The 20,646-nt window shown below is 39.6% G+C and overlaps 1 protein-coding gene across 3 annotated transcripts in view; it reads right to left on the bottom strand.

Moving 5' to 3' along the window:
• Positions 1 to 20,646, bottom strand: part of LOC126475290 (beta-1,4-glucuronyltransferase 1-like) — a 55,690-nt gene that overhangs the window by 23,272 nt on the left and 11,772 nt on the right. Inside the window, exon 1 of one of the 3 annotated variants that reach the window (XM_050103051.1) lies at positions 992 to 1,153. The exons of the other annotated variants lie outside the window; for them this stretch is intronic. Coding sequence (XP_049959008.1) covers positions 992 to 1,069 — 78 coding nt within the window. The 5' untranslated portion in view covers positions 1,070 to 1,153. Of the gene's footprint in view, positions 1 to 991; positions 1,154 to 20,646 lie in introns of those variants that run through there. 3 annotated transcript variants of the gene reach the window in all.

Raw genomic sequence — 20,646 nt, forward strand, 5'->3', positions numbered from 1 at the left:
GCTGTAGTTTCCCCTTGCTTTCAGCCGTTCGCAGTACTAGAACAGCAAGGCCATTTTGGTTAGTGTTACAAGGCCAGTCAATCATCCAGACTGTTGCCCCTGCAACTACTGAAAAGGCTGCTGCCCCTCTACAGGAACCACACGTTTGTCTGGCCTTTCAACAGATACCCCTCCGTTGTGGTTGCACCTACGGTACGACTAACTGTATCGTTGAAGCACGCAAGCCTCCCCACCAACGGCAGGGTCTATGGTTCATGGGGAGGGAGGGGAGGCGGGGTGTGTTAAGGGTAGTCATATGAAAACCAAACACCTACCACATATTTGGTGCACAACACAAGTTAAGAGTGCTCAGTTTGTCAGTTTCTCAAACAATGTCAAGATCTTATAAGCACCCTCGCCTGTAATACTGTAACATTGTGTAGTTTAATTATTTACTGCACTTATTATTGTCCATTGCGAAAAGTGTAATTTCAACTTTAAAAACAAGTTTTGTGCACATCATTCTGTGCCAATAGATTGTATCTTTGCTGATAATGTTTGGTTAGCTAAGAACTAGTGTAGTGTCTCTCGTAAAGCTAGTCAATTGCTTCCTGAAGATTGTCTAATAAGCCAAAAACTAGTTGGAAATAAACAAAAATCAATAGAATAAAAACTGTGTACTTGTTATTCGAACTGAAATGCTGAGAAAGGTTGTAGAAAAAAAACTGAACAAAATTCCATTATGCAGTTAAGAGAATTGTGAACTATGGTTTATTCATGTCATGACATACATTTGCAGTCTATCTGATTTGTGTACAGGAGATATATCAGAAATTTACATTACAGTTACAATAATTTATCTACTGATAAATGACAATTTAACACTAAAATGGTATTTCTCTGAACAGCCAGATATACTTAGTAGAATATGTGACAAGTTGTGCCCAGCTCAAATTACCAATTCATCTAGCATGAATTTGTCCACTGAGTTACAGAATTTCAATATAAGTACCTTGTGCAGCCTTCTTTTGAGTGGAACTAATTTCATCTGCATTAACTGTTTACTTTTTGAGTTATTATACATTTTCATTTTTGCAGAGAAGGGCGAGTCTTACTATTTTTCCATTTTTTGGTCTTTGAGGTGAACAGGGACTGGTCAAAATCTGTTTTTTATCTACAAGAATAAGAAACAAAATTTATCTAGTTAAAAAAAATGTTTTTTTTTCAGTATAAAAGCTAAAGGTACTGCACAAATTGTAATTTTTTATTCTGTTTTGCAAATAAAAATGTTTATACCTCTAATTTCCCTATTGTAACATTAAATAGGTGGGCTTGGTTTGTTTGTTAAAATGACTCCTTGTCTGTTACACATATTCAATTGGTTGGCCTCCTCCTTCTTCTTCTTCTTCTTCTTCTTCTTCTTCTTTTTTTTGACATTGTCTTCTAAGTAACAAATTTTACATGCTAGTCATAGTATAATCTCCTGGGTTGAGAACGGTGCCCATTTTCATCAAATTCTTGGTCTACTCCTGAAGCAACGCTGGTGATTACTGTTTCTATTCACTCCACAAATTCCAAAAACACAATCCTTCATTTTCAAGTAGCCGAACCAAAAGACAGATTAAGGTATACTACAAAACTGAATTTTTGGTTAATGAAAGGGAATTGGAAGTTTGATTACCAAGTACTTAAACTTTAAAAAAAATGCAGTTTAGATTGGTACTTGCAAGTAAATTGAAATAAACAAAAAATTAAAACCATATGGTCAGTTGTGAAGGAAGTGTCTGGTCAGCAGCACAAGGTCGATGATATAAAGTCAGTTAGCAGTAAAAATATATCTGTTACTGATAAATCAGATATATGTACAGTATTAAAGAATCATTTTCTGAGCATTGCTAGTGAATTAAATAAAAATTTAGTTTCTACAGGAAATCATATAACTTTCTTGGCAAATGCCTTTCTGAGATTGATGTCTGAAATACTCCTCTGTGATACAGACAAGAGGGAAATTGAGTCAATAATTAAATCACTGAAGACTAAGGACTTTCATGGTTATGATGGAGTGTCTAGGAGAATATTAAAGTACTGTGCTGCACATGTTAGCCCTGTATTTAGCCATATTTGTAATTTTACCTTTAGGAATGATCAGATTCCTGAGTGTTTAAAGCACTCAGTAGTAAAGCTGCTTTATAAAAAGGGAGAAAGGGATAATGTAGATAATTTTAGGCCTATTTCTATGCCATCAGTGTTTGCAAAAGTTATTGAAAAGGCTATGGTTCAAATGACTCTGAGCACTATAGGACTTAACATCTGGGGTCATCAGTCCCCTTTGAAAAGGTATCAAATTTACAGTTCGGCTTTAGAAGTCATTTAACAATTGAAAATGCTATATTCTCTTTTCTTTGTGGGGTACTGGATGGGTTAAACAAAAGGTTTTGAACGCTTAGCATACTTTTTGATTTAACTAAGGCATTTGATTGTGTTGATCACAAAATATTGCTCCAGAAGTTGGACCATTACAGAATACGGGGAGTAGCTCACAGTTGGTTCACCTCTTACTTTAGCAGCAGGCAGCAAAAGGACATTATTCACAACGTTGATAATGGCTGAGATGTGGGGTCTGAGTGGGGTACTGTCAAGTGGGGGGTGCCCCAGAGATCAGTGTTGGGGCCACTCCTGTTCCTTATTTATATAAATGATATGCGCTCTAGTATTACGGGTAACTCTAAAATATTTCTGTTTGCTGATGACACTAGCTTGGTAGTAAAGGATGTTGTGTGCAACATTGGCTCGGTTTCAAATAGCGCAGTACATGCCCTCAGTTCACGGCTTGTAGAAAATAAACTAATGCTAAATCACAGTACGACTCAGTTTTTACAGTTTCTAACACACAATTTCACAGAACGGGCATATGATAAGTGAAACTGAACAGTTCAAATTTCTAGGTGTTCAGATAGATAGTAAGCTGTCATGGAAAGCCCACATTGAGGATCTTGTTCAAAGACTTAATACTGCCATTTTTACTATTCGAACGATATCGGAAGTGAGTGATCATTCGACACGAAAATTGGTCTACTTTGCTTATTTTCATTCGCTATTGTTGTATGGTATTATATTTTGGGGTAACTCTTCCCATTCTAAAAGGATATTTTTGGCTCAGAAATGGGCGGTTTGGGCAATAAGTGGTGTGAGTTCACGAACCTCTTGTTGACCTCTATTCATGAGTCTGGGTGTTTTGACATTGGCCTCTCAATAGATACATTCCTTATTGTTGTTTCTTGTTACCAATATTACTTTATTCTGAAGAATAAGCAGCTTTCACTCGGTTAATAATCAGCAGAAATCAAACCTACATTTGGATCGGACTTCCTTAACTCTTGTGCAAAAAGGTGTGCAGTATACTGCTGCATCCATTTTCAATAAGCTGCCACTCGAATTCAAAAATCTTACCAGTAATCCACACGCTTTCAAATTGAAACTGAAGAGGTTCCTCATGGGTCACTCCTTCTATTCTGTTGAGGAGTTCCTTGAAAAATTAAGCTGATTTTTATTGTATTGCTGATAGCGTTTACTTAAACTTATGGACTGACTTTTCTTAAGGTTCATGAACATTTATTTTTTCTGTTATTATGTTTATGTTGTAATTTCATGTACTGACATGTTCCATGACCTTCGAGATTTGCTCCTCAATTTGGTCCTACGGAACTTGATGAGTAAATAAAAATAAAAATAAAATTCAGTACAACATCTGATGTTTGTCATAGAGTGAACAAAATGTCAACTGAGAGGGTAACCAACTTTGAAATTCATAATTTCCCTCTTAGATTGGTTCGCTATCAACCCAGACAAACAAATCTTTTAATGATATTCCCATTTCTCTTCTGACACAATAGCATGGAAATTGTTTTGGAAGTTTTGTTTCTAATTGCCTCATTTTATGGTAACACATTGATTCTGACACTACACTTTTTAAAGTTTTTGTGTGTTTCTTTAACTGAGCATACTTTTTCAACTGACCTTGTATTCCATCTCTTGTGACCTCAATTCTGAACCACGTACTAAACTGAAATCTTGCTGTTACAAAAAATTAAAAAAATAACTCTGTCTTGTCATTTATTTAGATAGAGTAGACTTAGGGAAAAATGTGATTGCAGAAAAAGTTGGGTAGGTTTGGGGAAAAATGTGAGTGCAGGAAAAGTTGGGTAAAAAAAGCCAGAGGTAACATCAGAAAATAACTGAAGGTAACAAGAAGTCAAAATTATCATGAAATTTAGAGGACAGCATAGAATAGAGAAGAATAGCTACAGTGACAAAAAAAAATAACCTTCATAACGTGTTGATGAAAACTAATAACATTTACTGGAGACATAAGCATCTCTGTTTTCTCAACAGTTAAGTGACAAATGAACAGGCACAAAGGCAATATTTTCATTTATCTAGTGATAATATATATTGTTGTTCTATAATAATACTGGATCGTGCAATGTTGCATGTATTTTAATTAATATAACTATATGGTGTACAGTACTGTATAGCCTTGAGCACAATTACTCTGAGCGCAAATTGTACTTTTTTGATGTTTTATACATTGCAGATAGTGTATGGCACTTGACAGCAACTGTCAACTCAAGACTACACCCATGCCACAGAGACTGCTGATGCAACCCAGTCACACTACTGATACTGGTGCAGATCACTGGCCCATTTGGTGGACTGTGTGGTGGAACGGCTCTAACTGCTATACGGCTAGACCCAGACATAGCAGAAACTAACTAGATCACATGACAGGAGAGAAAGCTGTATGCTCAGTGCAGTCTTACTTGAATAATAAGAAACAGATAACAAAGTTAATAATAAACAGTCAGATTCCCTTCCAGTTACAAAGGGTAGCTCAGGGGTCTTCTCTACAATATTTTCTGTTTGTAAGTTATATAAATGATTTATCCATAGTTGTGCCATATGCAGCTTGCTGATGACATGACACTCACCACATATGATTCCAACCTTGAAAATGCGCAACACAGTATGGGGGTAGTGATGGAGAGACTTGTACAAGTCAGTTAGAGGAAAATGTGTTACAGAAAACTGAAAAGATACTGCCTTTAGTGTCTAATAAGAGGGTCAGCATAACCTCTCTGCTGATGGCCAAGCTCGGAACTCCCTTGGTTTGGTTTGTTGCAAGATAAGAAATAGCACATCTTTTGTTACCTGCATTCTTCGTTTCATGTTGGTGGCAGTCAATCCAGGTTTGATATCTGGTGATGATCACCTTGCTCTATGCGCTACAATAGAGAAGAATAGCGACAACTGCATGTTATTTTCACACATAAACACTGTTTGAAACTGGAGCACATCATTCACAATATGGTGTACTGAACCATGATGAATGTTTCCAATTGCTGCAGTGTGTTCTGCTGCCACTGCGTGGTTTTTCATCATGATTGCTTTAACAGCTACAGTTTTTCCAGTTGTCACAATATGATTGTACCAGATCCAGATAAGGAGCACTAGACACAGACCTTACACCACTTGCAAACTTCTGACTCCATGAGTACACTTAATGAAGTGGCAACATGCATCACTTTTCTGAATGTTCGTTTTGTACCATAGTGAATTTCAGTATGTTTCATACCGTTACTACTCAGACTGATGTTCATTCTTGGTGCACGTAGCTGTTTGTGGGGCTATCTTTACATTGTTCTGTGCCAGTGTTTGTGTGTTTAAAAGCTGATGCAACCTAGTGAACATAATGCACCCTGTTAACAATAATTTTACGAATTACAGGCTACTGGTACCTTTTCCGCTTATTTCTTACCCAGCTACAGTTTTCATTTGACTTATTTATATTTTCCCATATCTTATTTTCAGTCTTAACTCATGAAGAAAGATGTTTTTAGAACAGAAACTTAACGCTGTTGTATACTTCAGTTCCTGTGAATGTTAAGGTGAGTCTCAATTTCATTGTGTATAATCTTTCATCCACCTATCACATCTTCCAGCAGATCTATTATTTTTCCTTTCATTTATTAGTAATATTATATTCGCTAATGGCATCGGTTTTCAGGTTACAAGGAAAACGTAAAAAAAACATCACCTTCACAAGCACCCCCACCAGACAAGATTTTTAGTATGTTGTTAAGGCACTCCCTCCAATCATTGTGCTAAAATTTGTGACTACATGAATTGTTTCCCATATTCAATATTTGCCAGTCTTCTTTTCATTAACATTATACAGTCACGCATTTAAGGCAGGGTGGACCTCCAGGCTTAAGTCCCGCCGCCCCCCCCCCTCCCCCTCCCCCCCTCCAGAAATAGGACATTATAGACATGTTTTTATTAGACACCAGCACACAATATCATAACGCTATGGGTAGAAAACAATAGTTAACCGCACCTCTGCTTTAGTACATTTGAAGAAGCGGGTTGTATGCTGTTACAATAAGCCAACAACAGATTGTTTCTGAACGAATGTCTGCAAAAAAGAGAATCGATGATAAATGGTGTGGTTGCATGCTGTGATTGGTTAATAGTAAATAGAGTTTGTTAAAGATTATTTATTTAAGTAACATGCTCCATTATATAGTAACATAACATGTTTCCATTTTCTTTTAGTACGGCAACACACTTCAGTTTCATAAATGCAAAGGTTATGAGCTCAGTCTCAGCATATTACAGTACCAACAAATGAAAGTTAATGAATACACAAACAATGTGCATTACAGAGGTGGTGGACACTGTTGGAGCATGTACTGACCAGGCACTGGCTGGTTTGTTTCGTATGCGTTTCTTTGTGTTACCAGTGAGTAAACTGTTGAAACGACAGTGTTGTGAAAAACACTGTTAGGAAGCTAGTGCAGTGAAATCGTTATTTTGAGAGCTAAGACAATGCATTGCGAAACAATAAGTGGGAACTTTTTGAAATGCTACTCCAAAACACCATGACTAGAAGAAACTCTGTCCTCTCACGCCAGGAAAATGGATGATCCAGCACATATTCTGCTGCTGTATTCAAACAACAGAAACAATTTACACCCATCTTTGTTGGGTTCTGAAGCAAAATCAACATCTTTTGTTGACACATCAAGCTCTGACAATCCACCACCAGGCTGTAAGTGGTTGTTTTCAATTAAATAACGAAAACATTTACTACCATATGAAGCAACAACATTTCCAAAACCTTTTTGCACCCAACGCAATTTACAAGTTTCTCCTCAGTTTGCAAAGTGGCCAAAATCATAAGTTCTACCTAAGTTCGATGAAGAAATATTTTTGGTTGGTATATTCTCCCAAAGAGGACGGTGCCTTCTGTAAGTACAGCGAGTTTTTCGCTAAGACAAATTCGGGTTAAGGTATTCATCAAAATGTTAAAGCCCTGCTAACTTCCAAGTTTTCGAAGGGGCAGCATGCTGTTGAATATTTCAACATCCATGCGAGCAACGCTTACCATAATGCTGCTGTAATCAATGGTGACAATTTTGTTCACATGACAAGGGACAAGATAATAGATATAAAGCATTGCCTGGACCAAGGCTTGGTGTAGCAGGTGCAAAAAAAGAAGAGTGGTTTAGGGGGACATGGGGTCTTCAGGCCCATTGAAATTGACAACCAAGATGACAAGAACATGGGTAACTTTCGAGTCATTCTAAACTGTCACACAAAAGGTGACAAAAACCTATGAATAAGTTTGTACGGTTCTGGTAAACACAACAAGTACATTAGTGCCCCATTCCCAAATCAGATCATCAGTTGCTTTAATAACAAACTCGTGGGAAGCTGATGCCAAAGGTTTCACGATTCCTACTGAGAAACTGCTGACATTGCTGGAATAGTGTAACTCTCTCTTTGTTCCCATTATAATTCCCCAGATCTCAAGATTTGTGAAGATTTTCTGCAAATCGCTCCAGTGTTTTATGTGACTGGCAAAGGACTTTCTGGATCTATAATTGAAAACTTGGTAAAATACGGTCTTGACGTTTCATTTTTACAAGGTCAGAGCTATGATGGTGCTGCATCCATCTCGAGAAAAGCTTGCACAGCTCATGCATTCATATAACAGGACTACCCTCTAGCTGCACATTCTCACTGTGCAGCTCATAATTTCAATTTGGTAGTCGCCGATGCATGCAACATTCCACTTAACAGAAATTCATGTGGAACACTGGAAATGGCAGGTAATTTCTTTGGGTTATCAGAGTGCCGGCAAATATTAAATGATGCTATTGAATCATTAACCCATGTTTGAGTCATGAGTTTGAAACATACCACACTGACTAGATGGGCTGAGCATCTTCACAGCGTGCAAAACTTCAAGGATGGAAAAAAATCGCATTGCCAAAAAATAATTAACGTACAATAGTGAAATTTCTGGTATACATTTGTCTAGGTAACATATTTAATTGATTAACATTGCAAGATCACAGACTAACATAAGCACAAGATGAGCCATTGCATATGTGAAATTCTAGTCATTAATAACCAGTGTAACCGCCACAGATAGATCTGGTGATGAAGCAGGCCAAGGCAAAATGTCGACTCCATGTAGAGCATGCTGGATTACAACAGGAGTATGTGGGTGAGCACTGTGCTGTTGGAAAACACTCCCTGGAATGCTGTTTAAAAATGGCAACACAACAGGTCGAATCAACAGACTGACATAAAAATTTGCAGTCAGGGTGCATGGGATAACCACAAGAGTGCTCCTGCTCTCATACAAAATTGCACCCCAGACCATAACTCCAGCTGCAGGTCCAGTGTGTCTAGTGCACTGACAGGTTGCTTGCAGGGCCGCAACTGGCCTCATTCTAACCAACACACACCCATCACTGGCATCGAGGCAAAACTAGCCTTCATAAAAAAACACAACAGACCTCAACCCAGCCCTCCAATGAACTCTTGCTTGACACCTCTGAAGTCGCAAATGGTGGTGGTTTGGCGTCAGTGGTATGCATGCCACAAGGCATCTGACTCGGGGCTATCCTTGAAGCAAATGATTTGTAACAGTTCATTGTGTCACTGTGGCGTCAACTGCTGCTCAGATTGCAGCTACAGAAGCAGTATGACGTGCTAGAACCCCACGCCGAACACAACGGTCATCTTTCTCGGTAGTGCCATGTGGCTGCATGGAGCCCAGTCTTCTTCTGACCGTACATTCTCGTGACCACTGCTGCTAGCAGTCATGTACAGTGGCTACATTCCTGTTAAGTCTTTCTGCAATATCACAAACATCCAATTTCTTGTAACCTATTACACGAGCCCTTTTCAAACTCAGTGAGATGTTAATAATGGCATCTTTGTCACCTTAAAGGCATATGCCACTAACATCAACTCACCATGTCCAACCCCAAAGATAACTAACAATAACGAACTTTACAATGTGTATTTAAAGCGAAACTGAGTTGCATCCTCATAATGGCACTACTAGCGCCACTGGTGCAAAACTGAAATAGACACTGTTTTCAGATGTAGAAACATGCTCACCAACTTTTGTTTATGTCACGCAGCTCCTCCTTGGTGTTACGATTTTTTTTACATCAGTGTATACTATCGCGTTGTTTGATTCAAGAATTTGACAACAAGAGCACATCCCTCGATGCCATGATTTGTTAGCAGCCATCACCAAGGGAGATTTTGTCGTCTTTTTCGTAATTCTTTCTGAACTGTTTGCGATGGGTGAAACCATCTGCTGTCAACTTCAGCACCGAGATATAGATTTTGCAGAATTAATCAACATTGCCAAGGATTTCAAAAGGAAACTGCTGGCAATTAGAGAAAATGTTGATGATACTTTCAGTTGGCTTTTCTTAGTATTCGAGGGATTAGCTTTGGCCAATGGAGATGAAATCAAGCCACCACGCATTTCTACCGGGCAAGTACATTGAGCAATTCAGCATACTGAAGATGATGTTGAGGGTTACTGCAAAATGTCTGTGTTCATATCCTTTCTGGATGCCTTCATTAGTTCACTGCAGGATTGCTTCTTACCATGTTGTGAGATTTTTAACAGCTTTAACTGTCTTCACCATGAAAAACTGAAGACACGGGTATCAATGACGAAGACAAAGCTCCATTCATTTTATGCCTCTGGTGCATTGGTCGCTGATTTAACAACGAGAATGGCTGAGTTGAAACTGTTTCATCAACATCTGAGTCGACTGGAGCAGTTGCTTCAAAACACAATGGAAGCTTTGTTTGTCCGCGATCGTCAGATTTATCCTAATGTGTTTCGATTTCTACAGCTCTTGGCTAATCAGTCAGTGACAACGATTATGAATGAGCACAATTTTTCCACCCTTATGAGAATTAAGATATACCTAATGAGACTCATCTTAATGGGCTAGCAACGATGACAATTTATTGAAAAGAAAGGACTGATGTCTAAACTGTGATAAGTGATATGTCAAAATAAAGAGACCGCCTCCTTTCTTCTGCAATTTAAATTTCTGGTAAATGGTTTAGTCGTTTGTTCTACTTAAGTGTATTGAAGTATCAGACAAAAGCAGATTTTATAGATTTCAAGATAAATTAATGCGAGCCTAGACTATAAAAATAGGCAGTTAATAGAATCGGCACAGCAAATACTCTTAGCAACTGGCTTATGATTTATTAAAATTATTCAAACTTCATAATCCCATAAAATTGATTTCATGGTGTAACCAATAACCTCAGTACAGCATTTTCACAATGTCATTGATGTTCTAATTAAACAAATAAAAACCAATGTCACTTTTTATTTTCATAATTTTGGACACTAAATTAGCATCGATCAATAAAGTTAATTTTCAATTTGAGCAACTGTAAAATGACAGACACGGCCGCTACTGTCGTCGTCGTACCCCCCCCCCCCCCACCCCCCCTCCCAAAAAAAAAAAAAAATTTAAACTTTCCTGTGAGCTTGGTGCCCCAAGCAACACCACTTTACTCTAGAACGCTTTGCTCCAAGTGGCGGCTTATTACTTTTTGGTCTTAAACCAGCCATGCCAGTGAGGCTAATGAAAGAAGGAACCCTTGTAAACGTTCCGTAAAAACTAATTAGTTTTACAATTCGATCTGAACTTAAAACTTGGGGGCACAGTTTTTTCGTAGTAAGAAGGCCTGATAAACGACACTATTTAACTGTTAATTTTACACTGTTAACATTCACAAAATTACAAGATAAATTTTGCCCAAACATTGATTTTACAAATGACTGAGCAGCCTGCATAATATTCCAGTCAATGAAGACCAAAAATGGTGGAATATTGGAAATCACTCCTGTAATCACAAATTTTATTACAGTGGTAGGAGGGAGTGCCATGAACAACATACTAAAAACCCTGACTGGTGATGTGTTAGCATGGTGGTGGGTGTGTGTTTGAAGGTCACTTTTTTACATTTTTCTTGAATAACCCGAAAACAGTGGCCTCTGGTGAAATTTGTCCCAGTACAAAATTAAGCTTCACTAAATTTCATACAAAAAGGGTTCTACTCATTGTTCCCCCCCTAGGAATAATAATTTGTGCAAGGAGAGCAGAAGAAAACTGAAAATCTCGCGTAGCATGCATGCGCTTTAACTTAGGTGGTGGTTTTTGTAGACCAATTTGAGGTAGTTTCTTGACTTGATAGGCCACAAGTGTCCTGCATAAAACCAAAGGTATCCACATGACAGTTTGTAGAAGGGGGGTCTACACCTGGGGCTATGGAATATTTTTAATACTTTGGAAGACGAATAGTGACTTGTAAGAAGCCATAAAAAGTTCCAGTTCTGATCCTGTTAAAAATCTGCATAATACCAACTTTTAAGTCATTTTCTTGAAAGAAAAACACCTGACTACAGTATATATTTTCCTTCCCCTGAAAGTTTGGGGGTGGGGGGGTGGGGGGATGGGCTGCGGGGCCCCCCTAGCTCCTGGGTATGGGCATCCTTCTATTAAACTGTTTGTCTCAACTTCCTCTTTACCACTGTAGTATCAATCAGGGGTGTGATGACCTTTACAGTTGATAATGCGCAATCACATCAAACAATGTAAATAGAGGAGCTCTTGGAATGAGAGGATATTCGGTGAATGGACTGCCCTGACCATTCCACTGACTTAAATCCCACCGAGCACCATAAGATGCATTGGGGAGGCATATTGTTGCACATCCACATGCACCATCAACCAACCAGCAGCTGTCAACCATGCTGGTGGAGGAATCGAACACTCTACCACAAGAACTTCTCATCAACCTTGGGACAAGCTTGAGATTATGTTGCAGATCATGCATCGCCATCTGTGGTGATCAAACACCCCATTAAGAACCACGTCCAACCTTTTGTAATGTTCAGGGGACTATCATGAAACGCGATGACTTACTGTAATTGTGATTACTGTCTTTCAATAAAAGTAGCATTTCTGTTCATCTCATTGCGTATTTCTTTGTTGCCTTCTGTAACAATTGTTTCTATGTATGGTCCATGTTTCATCAAGCTATGTTACTTGGCAGTTACACATCATGCAAAAGTTACTTTCATCCTCAAGTTTCGCACAAAGAACATCATCGTTCCAAATCATATCAATGTATTTGATTGTCAGAGAGTGCCTCTGACTGTGTCAAAAGTGAACTGCTATTACAGAAAGTGGTATCATTATACCACTAACTAATGTTTGATAGTTGACATCCCACAAGAATTACCTCACTGTCATACAAGACCGCAATCCAGACGTACATTTTTAGAAACTTTACCCTATCAAATGGTTACTTACTTTAAAAGGTTAAGATCCATTTATTTTTATTAAATTTAAATTTTACTGCCACTTTCCTTACTCCCAACAGTCAGGAACAGTGAGGAGTGAATTCGCTATGTTTGAAGATGATACAATCATTTTGTCTGGATATTTGTCAACCACAGGAAACTATAACCCCCAATCCAGCTCGTCAATTGATTTACTGTCAACCTTCAAACAATGCCACCACAATAAACTTCACTTACTACCACGCTAGCCATAGAGATGAATTCACAATGACAGACAATACCCAATAGTTAAAGTGAGTATAAATGATCCCATCCCTGGGTCTTTACTCACTGTTGTGATCTTCGGTCTGAAGACTGATTTGCTGCAGCTTTCCATCCTGCTCTACTCTGCATAAGCTTCTACATCACTGCATAACTATTTCAAAATACATCCACTTGAACCTGCTGACTATAGCCAAGCATTTGTCTCCCTCTACATTTTTTATTCATCACACTTCCCTCCATAGGCAAACTGACAATTCCTTGGTGCCTCAGGGTGTGTCCTGTAAATTGATCCTTTCTTTTAGTCAAAAATGCCATTATGCTCTTTTCTCCCCAAATCATTTTGGTATCTCCTATCTAATCTTCAACTGTACGACTTTTCAAACCTTCTGTCCTCTTATTCTCTATGCTGCTTATCATCCATGTTTCATTTTCATATATGGCTTCACTTCAGACAAATACTTGCAGAAAAGTCTCCCTAAATTTAAGTTCATATTTCATGTTACCAAATTTATCTTTTTCATAAACGCATTTCTTCCTGTTTGCAGTCTGTGTTTCACATCCTCTCTACTGCTACTGTCCTCAGTTACCTCACTGCCCAAAGGAAAACTCTTCAACTTTTGGTGTTGCATTTTCTAATCTAATTCCCTCGTCACCTTGTGTAATTATATATAGACCTTGACATTTTGATTGTACAGAGCCACTTACATAGTGCACTTTACAATTTAGTGTATTTAAACAAGAGTGTGCTGAAAATTAATGCCCCTGAATTTTTTATTCTGTTCTCAATATCAGTTGAGGTATTACATGCCGTGCATATAACTCGGTCGACTTCCCCACTTCACTGACACAAGTCGCAACCTTCTATCACTAGAGGGCTCTGAATTGTAGCATGTAAAATGGCAATGTGCAACATATCTACACCAGTCTAAGAGAAACAGCATGCTGTACACGAGTTTCAAACCACAGAAAAAGTTTGTCCACACATGGAGAGCCCTCTCCTTCAATATGACTATGCCAGGCCATGCACTAGTGCTGTGACAGCAGCAGCAATGTGACATCCGGGTTCAGTGTCATCAATCATCCTCCATATAGTCACAACTTGGCCACCTCAGATTTTCATCTTTTTTTTTTCCAAAACTTAAAGAAAACCTTAAAGAACTTCACTTTGCTTGTGATGAAGTGGTGCAATCAGAGGTGAGGTTGTGGCTCCGTCAACTAAGTCAAACATTCTGAAGTGATGCTATCAACAAACTGGTCTCTCATTGGGAGAAATGTGTCCATTGCCAAGGTTACTAAGCTGAGAAATAAATATGAAGCCATGAAGAATAAATATGTTGAATCTTAAATACAATTTTTTATTTAAAAACCTTTAAGTTTTTTCGCATAAGAAATTTAGAGACACTACTTTTCAGCATGCCCTCGAAGAACAGATTACATCATAATAAATGGATGACATTTCACAGTGTGTTAAGTTCTTCTTTACAGCTTATAGCTTACTTCCTTATGTTTACTTTTACATATGTTGATATTGTTTATCAAAACAGAATGGCAGTTACTTTTATTTTCTAGCTTTTGTGTGCATCATACACTTGGATTTACCTTCCAATAACCATAAAATTCATTTTAGGAATAAAATGGGTTTTTCTCCAGTATTTCTCTAACTGTGTGCTTAAAGGCATTAATATTATTTATTTGGCTGATACTGTTTAGAAGAAAATTGAATAGGTATATTCCCATGTATGTTACACTTTCCTCTTAACAACTTGTCCTATGTTAAATTGCCCTTAGATTCCAACAGTTTATCATTTTGTATTTAGTGACATTTAAATGAACTTAATTAATCTCATATTCCCATCTGAAATAAGGACGATCATCATGACTCTAAAAAGAAAACGTTCATATGGGGTGGATAACATATCCAATATGCCACTAAACAGTTGTGGCACTATAATATATAATGTTCTAAGTCACTTATGTAATGCATCATTAACTCATGGCGTTTTCCCTGAAAGATTGACATATGCCATTGTTAGGTGTCTCTGTGAAAAGGGTGATTCCACAGATGGCAATAACTACATCACTTACGTACTTTTCTGGAATTTTTGAGAAAATAATGTACTCCATGGTTGTCACCCATCTGTGTAGTAATGGGGTACTTTGTCAATCACAATTTGGATTTCACTCTACTGACACAGCTATTTATACATTTACTGGGCATATAATGAGACTTTTAAAATGACAAAATATCACCAAATGAGATCTTCTGTGACTTTTCAAAGGCATCTGATTGTTTCTATCATAATCTATTAAGGAAGTTAAGTTTTTACAGTACACTCTAGTGTAGTTCCTATTTAAGAAACAGTGATACAAGAAGAATGCCACATCATCTGCATGGGGCGAAATTACAGTAGAAGTCAATCATAGGTCCACTACTGTTTTTGCTTTATGTTAATGCTCTCCCATTTTATTTGAACCAGGAGGCAGAATTAGTCCGGTTTTCTGAAGGTACAAGCATTGTGTTGAAGCCGAGCAAAGAAGTATATACAGACAAAATAGTAAATGATGTTTTATGATAGGTGCTAGTTACTGAATGGTTTTACATATGTGGGCTAGCTCTAAACTTAGAAGAAATGCAGTTCATCCAGTTTTGTTTTATAAAAATATCTCACACCTGTTAACATTTTGCCGTCCTGCGACACCACAGTAGTGTTGTGCGCAAAATAGCGGCCAACGGCACCACAGTGGTGTCGTGAGCATACTATCGCGCAGTAGCTGGTGACAGCACTTTAGTAACTTTTTCGTGCTGTTGGTGTTTTGTTTCGTCAACTAGGTTTTTGTTTTCGTAAGTACTTGTGCACTTTCATCATGGCAGACGAAAGAGACGATACAATTATTTACGAATTAAGATGAATGCCCGGACGTCTTGTCTGACGTTCTGGACGACTTGGCCGACTGGGAAGAAGACATTGAATATCAAAAAAATGAAAGTGAAGCAGAATCGTCCGAAGATATTGAAATACATTCACGAAGAATTCGATGAACGCTACGGTTGCCAACTGATTCGGATGAATCAGACGAAGAAGACTGAGGACCAATAATAAATTTGATGATCTCCGGGTCCATACATATTTCCCAAAGATACACAGAGTGTCGCGGATATCTTAGAATTATATATTGAGAAAGATCTATTTGAATACATTAGCAACAAAACCAACAAGTATTACAGTCAAAATTGCAATAGAAGGAAACTGGATTTTAAAAATGCCAAATTTATCGATGTTACGGGACCCGAACTTAGAAAATGGCTTGGGCTTGCTATCCTTATGCAAATTTTGAAAAAAAAAAAAAAAAAAAAAAAAAAAAAAAAAAAAAAAAAAAAATCTAGGATCAATGATTACTGGTCAACGAATCCGTTGATATAGACACACCGATATTTCGCAAAACGATGTCCCGCAACTGATTCAGACATACCGGTACATTATCATATTTTCATTTTTCCGACAACAACAAGAAACCGGATAATGCTGACCGGCTTTTCAAAGTGCAATTCGTAACTGATTATTTTTCCAAAAAGTTTAAAGAAACGTAAAATTTAAGTCAAAACATCTCAAATGATGAAGGAATGGTACCGTGGCGTGGACAGTTAAATTTTAAAGTTTACAGTCCGTCGAAAATTACGAAATATGGTATACTCATTCGGATGCTGTGTGATTCGAGTATGGGATACATTTCCTCATTCAAGATATATTCCGGTGCTGGGCAACCTTCAGCAAAAACAGTGATGGAACTATTGACACCTTCTTATGGAAAGTGGCATCACCTCTACATGGATAATTATTATAACAGTGTAGAACTTGCAGAGAATTTACTTGACAAGAAAATTCGAGTTTGTTGAACGATACGGCAAAATAGAGGATTTCCAGAAAAATTAAAGCACGCGAAAGTCAATGTGTTTGGAGCTTGTCCCCAACGGAAAGGTGACAAGCAGACAGCAAGTCAAGTAATCCGAATTAGCGCTGCCGGCGTCAAGCGAATAAATTTGTACGAGACATGCAGGTGGCAAAGTGTTAATACAATATACCAACAAGAAATAATAAATAGAGCAGAAAATTGTAAGTTCTTAAGTGTACATATTGATGGAAACTTGAACTGGAAAAACCATACAATAGAAGTGCTAAAATGTTTAGGTTCAACTACTTTTGCCATAAGAATAATTGACAACTTTGGTGATACAGAAGTCAATAAGTTAGCATATCCATTGATATCTTATTGAATAATATTCTGGGGTATATCTTACGGGATAATATTCTGGGCTAACTCTTCACTTGGTTAAAAAACATTCATTGCACAAAAGAAAGTAGTCAGAATTACATGTGGAGTTCACACATGTACATCTTAAGGTATTGTATCTCATGAAGTAGCTGAGAATATTAATCACAGCCTCACAGTACATTTATTCACAAACAAAATTAGCTATCAGCAATCTAAGTCTGAGAGTAATAGAAATATTCACAAGTACAAGAGTAGATGGAAAAATTGTTGTGACAGTGCCACAACATTTAACAGTGCCGCCGCGACAGTACGCGCAAACGGCGATAGAGGCGCTCCGCAACTCGGCTGAGCGCGGGAGCGCCACCTAGCTACGAATGGCGCCGGCCGCATGTCACGGCACGGCAGTCGAATGAGAGATACTGAGTTGTTATCATGTAACCAGCTATTGTTCATAAGTGAGTGTGTTTGAATATTCACGCAATTATTGGTGATTAAAGGTTATAACACTTTTTGGCGACGAGGTCGGATATTTTCACTGTGTTGTGGATTTGTGTGTTCGTGACGGGGCAGACATGGAACAGCTTATGCAAGCACTCATTGAACAGCAAACACAGCTGACGGCTGCTATTCAGGCACAACGAACACAGCTGACGGCTGCTATTCAGGCGTTGTCGACGTCGCTTACTCATCGTCTGTCTTCCTCTTCTCCGCCTCCATTCCCTCCTTACGATGAGGCTGCTGAAGACTGGGAGGAATATGAGAAGCGTTTGCGGCAACCCTTCTTGGCTTCCGGCGTTGTCGACGCACCTGTGTGGAAGTCGTTATTTCTATCTTAGATTTCCCCATGGATCTACCAGCTGCTATCTCAGTTAGCCCCTCTGCGGGAACCTGCCTCCCTGTCCTTCCAAGAAATGTGTGACTTATTGTCTAACTATTACCGCAAAAACACCCATGTCGTTGTCGCCCGTGTGGCGTTCTACCGGTGTCGTAAACATCCCCATCAATCTTACCGGGCTTGGGCGGCGGAACTAAACGGTCTGAGTAAGAAATGTCAGTTTGTCACGGACACTCATCATGAGTCTTATGCTGATTCAATGGTTAGGGATGCTATTCTACAGCTTGCTCCTGATAAAGAAGTTCGGCAATGTGCCCTACAGCTGCCAAACCCGTCGTTGTCGGAAATTCTAAGCATCGCTCAATCCTTTGAAGTGTCTCACGCTGCTGGCGCGCAAATAGACGCGTGGTGTGATGTCGGCGCTGTACAGTCAACTTGCGACACGGACAATTTGCCTGTTTCACAGGAGAACGAAGATGTGGCGGCGGTTCACTCGCGTAAACAACGTTGCGTTGGGCCGCAACGCTCGCAGCAAAAACAGCAACCACAGAAGCAGGTTCATTCCGCACTTCCTTCTTGTCCACGTTGTTTTGTACAGCATGACAGGGCCGCGTGTCCAAAACGTTGGGCCACGTGTAATTCATGTAGGAAAAAAGGCCACATTGCTTCTGTGTGTCAGTCCCCTAAAGTTCCTGTCGACGAGGACGAGGCATCGGACATGGATGTTAACTGTGTGCTTTCTCAAACAAATAAGTTGTTTGTTACTGTTCGTGTTCTGGATAAAGACATTCGCATGCAAGTGGACACTGGCTCTGCAGTAACTCTCATTAATTCTCGCACGTATTTGGAGTTGGGCTCCCCTCCCTTGTCTCCAGTTACATGAAATCTGAGAACTTACAATAAACAGAAAATTCCTATCATTGGCCAGTTTGATGCTTCCACTGCCTACAAGTCTGTTGTTAGGCCCCTCACGTTTTATGTGGTGGATCATGCGGGCACTGAAAACCTGTTCGGTTATGATGCTTTCCAATTGTTCGGTTTCTCCATTGATGATGATGTGCACCTCATATCTGAGGATATTCCGTATCAACAGCTGGATGGATTGTGTTCTGAATTTTTGTCCGTGTTCTCTGCTGGTCTGGGTCGTGCCAAGGATTTTGAAGCCCACATTACTCTTAAACTTACAGCTCGCCCTAAGTTTTTCCGGGCATGCCCTATTCCGGTGGCGTTGCGTGCACCTGTCAAGGCTGAGATAGACAGATTAACAGCTTCAGGGATTCTCCTTCCTGTTACCTCCAGCGAATGGGCATCGCCAATCGTGGTGGTTTCTAAACCAAACGGGAGTCTGCGATTGTGTGGTGATTTTAAAGCCACTGTCAACGCTCAGAGCCTCATTGACACTTATCCTCTTCCCCGTCCTGAGGAGTTATTTACCAAGCTCGCTGGGGACCAGTTCTTTTCCAAACTTGACTTATCGGAGGCGTACCATCAGCTGCCGTTGGATGCTTCTTCCAAGGAATTTCTCATCATCATCACTCCTTGTGGGTTGTATCAGTTCCAGCGGTTACCATTTTTCAGCGGTTTTTGGAACAGCTCACGGCTTCTGTTCCCAGCTGCATAAACTATCTGGATGACATTGTTGTCACAGGGGCCTCCACCGAGGAGCACCTTCGCAACTTGCGTTCACTGTTTCAGGTTTTGCATTCGGCTGGGTTGAAGTGCAATCTGGACAAGTCACAGTTCTTCCAACCGTCCATTGTGTATCTTGGTTTCCACTTGTCCCGTGAGGGTATACGTCCTCTACGTCAGCACGTTGCGGCCATTACCGTTCTACCCAGGCCGTCTACGGTCAAAGAACTTCAGGCGTTTCTAGGCAAGATTGCTTATCATCACAAATTCATTCCATCCACGGCGGCGGTAGCTCATCCTCTGCATCAAATGTTACGCAAAAATGTCCCTTTCTGTTGGTCCAACGAGTGTGAGCAAGCTTTTGTCCGCCTGAAGGCTCAATTGCAGCCGGCGCCTTGTCATGCCACATTCCGTCTGGGCCAGCACTTGGTTCTGGCGACTGACGCGTCACAGTATGGCCTAGGGGCTGTTCTCGCCCATCAGTATGAGGATGGGTCGGAACGACCCATCGCCTATGCTTCCAAGACTCTCAACGATGTGCAACGGCATTACTCTCAAATCGAAATGGAGGCACTCGCTATCATTTATGCTCTAAAAAAGTTCAGCGTTTTTTTGTATGGTTCTAAGTTTCACCTCATCACCGACCACAAGCCGCTTGTCTCTCTGTTCAGCCCATCGGCGTCGTTTCCGGATAAGGCAGCTCACCGCCTCCAACGTTGGGCCTTATACTTGTCTCGTTTTCACTATGAGGTTCACTATCGCCCCACGGCCCAGCACACCAACGCTGACGCATTGTCGCGATTGCCGGTGGGCCCCGACCCGGTTTTCGATCGTGATGAACTACTCTGTTTCCACATTGATGAGGAAGAATGTCGTGCGGTCGAGGGTTTTCCACTTACAGGTTCGCAGGTCGCGTCGGCTACTGCGCGGAACCCGGTCCTACGTCAGGTGATCG

The sequence above is a fragment of the Schistocerca serialis genome, chromosome 4 (assembly GCF_023864345.2).
Source record: "Schistocerca serialis cubense isolate TAMUIC-IGC-003099 chromosome 4, iqSchSeri2.2, whole genome shotgun sequence".
Classification (NCBI taxonomy): Eukaryota; Metazoa; Arthropoda; class Insecta; order Orthoptera; family Acrididae; genus Schistocerca; species Schistocerca serialis.